The sequence below is a fragment of the Falco naumanni genome, chromosome 1 (assembly GCF_017639655.2).
Source record: "Falco naumanni isolate bFalNau1 chromosome 1, bFalNau1.pat, whole genome shotgun sequence".
Lineage (NCBI taxonomy): Eukaryota > Metazoa > Chordata > Aves > Falconiformes > Falconidae > Falco > Falco naumanni.
In genome coordinates, this window is record NC_054054.1 from 114,477,992 (window position 1) to 114,484,879 (window position 6,888).

Sequence of the window (6,888 nt, forward strand, 5' to 3'; positions counted from 1 at the left end):
GAAATGATACGTGTATCCAGGAAAGGAGTTAGAGGAGGGAACAGCTCTCGGTTAGTAACAGCAATTCAGGATGGATGAGCCGGGGCCAGCTGATGTGCCAGGTGCTGTTGCCTCCCAGGACCCCCATGCTGGGAAGCATCACCTAACTGCCATGGCTGCCCAGTGCAAACCAGTGAAGCAAGCAAAGGGCCTGAGAAGCATCTCCCACACACTCCTGTCCAGCAGGAGACACCCTGGGGAGGTGGGTGCTCCTTCCTTCCCACTGGCATAAATCAGGAGCCTGCGGTCCACGGAGCTAAAGCAGGGAACTGGGAGGGAAGGCAATCTCATCGTGTGCAAGCAGTCAGCACAACGTTCAGCTGCTAAACAAAATAACTTTTGAGTTTAGCTTCGGCATTTCTCAGCACCAGCCCCCTCCTCACACTGTGTTTTTCCTAGATGCCTCGTTGATCCCGCTCCATCTTTACCCTCCTTGAGCATCACCAGGGAAAGGCACCAGCCGAACCCCAAACAACCTGGGTAACATTTTGTTACTGCCAGCCTGAAATATCTCAGATGCTGTGGTGCGTGATACCACTGCACAGATCCATCTGTTAATACACCGTCCAACCCAAATAAACTTCGGTTTCACTGTGGAACTGATCTCCAAACTGAGGAACCCTGATGCTTCCCTGGGCAGCCAACCCTCCCACAGGAATTTAACCCTCCCTGGCCTGACTGCTCTCCCCTGGCGCAACGACTTTGCTCTGGCAACGTCAGGCATTTGCGCTCTCCGGTGCGGTGTGAGGAGGGGTGGGATGGCTTTTCCTATCACCGGTCCTGGCATGAAAACAGCCTTGACATCTCCCATCTCCCGCTGGCTCACAGCCAGGTGGGGGGGAGCTGGCTAAACAAGCCATGGCTATCAAAATGCTGCTGCTTTAAAAAGGCTCTTTGCTGGCTGCAGTCAAAGCCACGCTATGCCTAACGTCACTGAGTAACAGAAATAGCAGGCATGAGTGAAGGGAGGAGAATGAGAGTATTAAGAGCGCACAGATTTCAAACATACTTGGCTAGGTAGCACGCTGCCTTCCTGCCGCTGCCTTTCCAGATGCGACGGAGCACAGGGATCTCTTGCTGTCTGCCCATGAAGGAGGATTCTTCTTTTTCTTTTTTCCTTTTTTTTTTTCTTCTTTTTTAAGTTTCAGCTTTAATACTACCAGATTCATTTTTATATTCTTTCTTTTAGGAAACTTCATCTGCTGGATTTAAAAGCAAGGTTTGAGCAGGAGGAATTAATTTGTGTTTGCAGCTACTGAATGTGCATGGTGCTCCTGCGTGATGATAATGTCGAGGCAAAGGCAGGATTGGCTCAGAAAATTGCTTAGACCGTAAGATGCTCGAATGCCTGCTTGGAATAACAAGCTCTTTGTCATGTGTGTGTGCGTGCATGTGTGTGACTGTGTGCATTTATGTATGAGTGCAGCAATAACAGTAACTTTAAAATGATGCAAGGTTTCCCCAGTTTGCTTAATTCCCCTCCTCCAGGAGCGAGGGCTTGCCTAGCTGTGGGCACTGTCTGGAGGCAGGTGAAATGTCTGAATGGAATTAGTGCTGTAGTAATTTTATGAATGAAGCAAAAAGCCGGTTCAGTGGAAGAGAAGCAGAGCGGGGAGATGCGGCGTGTTGAGCTCTATCCGGCAGGAGCTGTCACACCAGGGAACCACAGAGATGTGCACAGGCATGGCACAGATCTGCTACAAGTGCCCAAAACACAAAGTGAGGCAGCTGCAAGAAGACAGCACCTGAGCCATGGAAACATGTTCCTGAAAATGAGCTATCACAAATCCAGCTGAGCTCGATAGCTGTGTGTGTGACCAGCTCCAGGCTGGGCAGGAGCATCCCATGCAGAGCCATTTCCTTCCAACCAAGTGTGCCGGCGATCATGTGGCAGAGATGCAGGCAGAGCTCCCTGAGCACCCACGTCTCCTTCACGCGTGACGCTTCTGCTGCCAGCACTGCTTGTACATGAACATTGATGAAGTGGGCAATGAGGGAGCAAGTCGCTGCACGGACAGGCTGACTACACATGCCCAAAGCCAAGCAGGAGGGGACCACACAGCATGGCGGGGGAGGGAGGAGGCAGATTCGAGTTTGCAAGGTCCAAGGAAGCTGAGATGCTGGTGAAGCTGCTGGAGCCCAGCCCAGAGGAGCGATGTCCTGAAGGAGCACTGACCGCTGCAGGACCACGCTTCACCTCTCCCCCTCACATGTCTGTACCCGAGGGGTTCGCATGGGAAATGGGCCCTGTGCATTGTGGTTTTCCTCTTTTTTTCACACCCCTATCCCAATTGTTAAGCAAGGAACAATCTCCCTCTGTACTGGACTACCCTCTTCCATAGAGAGCTTTTGCATGCCACCTCCGTAGCACCCGTCACCCGCAGCAGGTGATGATGGGAAGAAGAGAAGGTGAGTGCAAGACATGAAGAGGATGAACATTGTCCATTCTCAAGTGCTACAGAGGTCGCTGTCAGGGTCTTCGACACCAGGGCAGCAGCAGAGGGCCTGGTGCTGCCATCCCACTGCCCAGGAGCTAGTGGGAACAAAGAGCCAAAGGAGCCAGAGCCAATGTGGAGGCAAAGGGACACCAAACTTGCTGGGAAAAGCTGCAAATTCCCAGACAAACCAAACCCAACCTGCCCAGCGGACAGAGGCAGAGGGAAGCCTTTGCCTGCTGAGCCCTGCAAGGACAAGGCGGCCCAGCACCCCTTCCCACAGCGCTTTCCAAAGAGGCAGTCTGAGCTCCTTAAAATACATTGTGCAAACACTTCTGTGTGCAGTGGCCTTTAGCTTGCCACAGGCTTTAGTATGCCTTAACATTTAGGCATTTTAACTACTAATCCAGTGCTTCTCTCAGGTAGGTTTGATCTTCCTTTGCTTGCACCCAGAGCCAGTATAAATTCAAAGCAACACAGTTGTTATTTGCATAGCGTTGAGCTTGAACTAACCAGAAGCTCCCGTGTAAAAAGCGTGACTACCTGCCAAACACGCTGCAGAGCAATCTCCCACCTCGCTGTAGAAGGCAGTTTAGACAGGTTTGCAGACAGGTCTGTCTGAAATCTATGGCATGGACACATGAAAATCTGTGGGATGAGACCTGACAGAAGCATAAAAGCCTCTGTGTTTACAGACATATAAAACCCACAGTGAAAACTGCACTTTGCTCTACGGATATAAAATGCCTTTTTCCTCCATCACTCAAAAACAACTTGAAACTGCAGGTCAGGACGTAGCAGGGGCTTCTCATTGAGGGGAAAGTGCTCTGTGAAAACGCTGCAGAAGTGCTGGACAGGACTTTGAGTGTATCACACAAAACAGACAATTTGGCTGCAAATGGTAAATCCGAAGTTTGTTTTCCCTTTTCTGGGGTCTTTTACTCCTTCAGAGTTAAGAGCTTAGCAAAGACGTTTAAGCAATTGTGTCACCAGGTCTGTAAGCTGCTGTTACAAATTTAGGAAGGACGTGTTTTTTCCTCCAACTCCAGAGTAACTTTAAGGATTGCAGCAAGTGGTTCCAATGATCCACACAATGTTTTGTCTCTTTTTCATGGACACACTAAGACATGTCACTTCTCAAAGCTGTGCTCTTGTAATGGTAGCATGACTCTTATGCATGAGTGCCCTCAGTGCAGAAGACCTTTGGTACACGCAGACAGTGCAGATACGTACTCAAGGACAGGTAACTCCTAAATGATAATTTGTGTTGCTCTGGCAGATTTCTAACATGTTGGTTTCTGATGTCTTTCCTCTAGTGGAGAATGCAGATCTTCCTTGGATGAAACCCCCCTAAGCAATGGTTCACCATCTCCCAGCAGCTGTATTTCTCAGACCAGAAAGAACAGACCTTCAGATCCCTGTGGCATGAACGGAGCCTCTGGCATTTAAAGGCCAGGAGGATGTCCCTGACCGAGGAGCTGGAGAGCCACTTCTCTGCAACCCCCTACATGGTGACGGACACAAGTGAGGGCAGCCTGTTCAGAATTAGACCCAACACATCTGCCAATGCCACCGGAGACAGCACGCCAGCCGCCGGTTCCATGGAGGACATGATCGCCATTTGCACCATCGGGACAATCCTCTCCCTCATGTGCGTGATTGGGGTGACAGGCAACATCTACACCTTGCTAGTGATGTGCCATTACTTGCGATCATCTGCTTCCATGTATATTTACATCATCAACCTTGCGCTGGCAGACCTACTCTACCTTCTCACCATCCCCTTCATCGTTGGGACCTACTTCATTCAGAAATGGTACTTTGGGGACATTGGCTGTCGCATCCTGTTCAGTTTGGACTTCCTTACCATGCACGCCAGCATCTTCACCCTCACAGTCATGAGCACGGAGCGCTACTTTGCTGTGCTAAAACCCCTGGACACAGTGAAGAGGTCCAAGAGTTACCGAAAGGCCATTGCTGTCATTATCTGGCTGGTGTCACTGCTACTCACTCTCCCAATGCTCATCATGATCCAGCTAGTGCAAAGGGACAACAAAAGCATCTGCCTGCCCACTTGGAGCAAGCTGTCCTACAAAGTCTATCTCACCATCCTTTTTGGTACCAGCATCGTGGGTCCAGGGGTGGTCATTGGCTACCTTTACATCCGATTGGCAAAGATCTACTGGGTGTCACAAACAGCATCCTTCAAGCAGACCAAGCGGCTGCCAAACCAAAAGGTGCTCTATTTAATCTTCACGATAGTGCTGGTGTTCTGGGCTTGCTTCTTGCCTTTCTGGATATGGCAGCTGCTCTCCCAGTATTATGAATCCTTCCCTTTATCTCCCAAGGTGATGAAGAACATTAATTATCTGACAACCTGCCTGACCTACAGCAACAGCTGCATCAACCCCTTCCTCTACACCTTGCTCACCAAAAACTACCGGGAGTACCTGAAGAACAGGCAGCGGTCCCTCAGCAGCAGCAGTGTGTACTTCCAGAGGAGGAATCGATTTCAGAGGATTTCAGGGAGATCCCTGTCCATGAGCAGTCAGCACTGCACAGAGACATACGTTCTTGCTCATGCTCCTTTAGGAAATAGCAGTGCCTGAAGGTAAAATTTTATCTCCAAGAACAATCAATATTGACTTCAATGTTGCTTTGATTTAAAGTGCACATTGTAACAGCAAAGCCTTAGCAGATCCATAATGTGCACACATTTAGTCCAGACGCTGTGCCAATGCCTGTTCTCATTTTCTTCAGTGTCACTGATTTGATGCTAGCAACATTCAGCTGAACATCAATCTAAATAGCCTTTTACTTTTTATCTTTATATTTTATCGCGTATGTGTCCTCAAGTAGCTGTCAATAATGAAAGCCTATAATAGGGCCATGTTTTTTAATAGTATCAGCTGTCTCACAGCATTTAAAATTATGCTGTCTCGTGAATGGCTGTAGTTTGCTCTTTTCTTTAGGAGTAATGTTAAATTTGCAGTTGTATGAGGACTGAAAACAATGAAATAAAGACAAAGCTGCTGATGTTTGTGACATGCGATACAGTTTGAATTTGGGGTAAGACTGGACAATACGGATGAGGCATATCAGGGGTGCTTGTCCTGGTTTTGGTCGTATTGACATTTATTCTACACTCATGTATGCACTGGGCTTGATTCTCCATTCACACAGGTGTCTGCGCTGGAGTCACAGCACGGTTTGTGTCAGCAAAAGGCTTCCCACACCAGTGTCACAGCCAGGGAACACTCAGCATCCCCTAATGTACTGACCCCAAACTCATGAGCACCCATGTAGAGGAGCATCATCTGTCCTGGACAGGTACATCTGCCCCCTGCCCTCCTCCAAGGAGGAATTGGGAACCTTTGATGTTGTTATTCTCGGGGCATCCATCGACAAACTGCAACATCCAGCCCGAGGGACCAGAACTACCCAAGTCCAGGAGGAAAGGACAGGGGGAGGGGGGGAGGGGGGGAGGAGATGTGATTTCCAGTGGGCAAAGCTATGCTATCTGAAGTCCCTAATCTCAATCATAAAAGTGCTAGTTCCCTGATAGTGAGATCACTTGTTCCCTTCAGAGCAGATGATTTTCCTTTGCTGCTGCAAAAGGTGAACATAGCCCTGCCTACACCAAGAACATTTTGCCTCTCCTGGCTTTCGCTGATGATAAAGCATCATTAGTATAAATATATCCTCCGCGGTGTCTGGCGCTTCTCCCGTGAGTCTAAAAGTACCTTCTCTGGGACGCTGCCAAGAGCCATACAGGAGTCCTCTGCTTGCATTAGCCCCGTTACCTCATTAGCAAGGATACAACGATGCAATGCCAGTGCAACTCTAACCAAGTTACAGAATTAGAAGCAAATTAATGGTTAGACATAAATTCAGAGCTGCAGCGCTACGCCATTTGGCAGTGAACTCCATTTGCTTACACAGAAACTGAATTTCGGTTTTAAGCATCTATTCGTCATTGCTCTTGGGGACAGTGAAAGCTCTGCACCCATCCCCCCTGGGTGGTATGCTTGGAAAAGAAATCACCCCTTTCACGCATGGGCTTAAAGTTTGGTATATATGGGGAAGATGACACATGTCATGGAAGAGGACTCTCTCGCATGTGGGTTTAACGCTGAACTGTTGCAGAAACTGGAAGACCCTCACTTTGTGTTCCCAGCTGCCTCCACGCACCCCACCCACAGCAGTCCCACAGGTCAGGACACCTTACCTGCACCCTGCTTGCAGTGCAGTGCACTGACCAGTGCATCCTGCTGCAGGATTAGCCCCTTCCTGACTTTGGAGGGTCAGAAATACCATTATATTTGGCTATTTCCTACACTGACAGTACTCGCTATTTTTCAGACCCTCCTCAGGCTGGAGACACACTAGTCAAAGCCCATTAGAGACAGCAAAG

The 6,888-nt window shown here is 49.0% G+C and overlaps 1 protein-coding gene across 1 annotated transcript; it reads left to right on the plus strand.

The window, feature by feature from the left end:
- Positions 1 to 974: 974 nt before the first annotated feature.
- On the plus strand, positions 975 to 5,508 carry LOC121082780 (urotensin-2 receptor-like). Its single transcript, XM_040582434.1, has 2 exons — positions 975 to 1,258; positions 3,791 to 5,508. The coding sequence occupies exon 2, from the start codon at positions 3,935 to 3,937 to the stop codon at positions 5,081 to 5,083; it is 1,149 nt and encodes a 382-aa protein (XP_040438368.1). The 5' UTR covers positions 975 to 1,258; positions 3,791 to 3,934; the 3' UTR covers positions 5,084 to 5,508.
- The last annotated feature ends 1,380 nt before the right edge of the window (positions 5,509 to 6,888 follow it).

Bases quoted from the DNA above. Each gene is read 5' to 3' on its own strand.
- LOC121082780 (XM_040582434.1), top strand. From the start codon at position 3,935: ATGTCCCTGACCGAGGAGCTGGAGAGCCACTTCTCTGCAACCCCCTAC.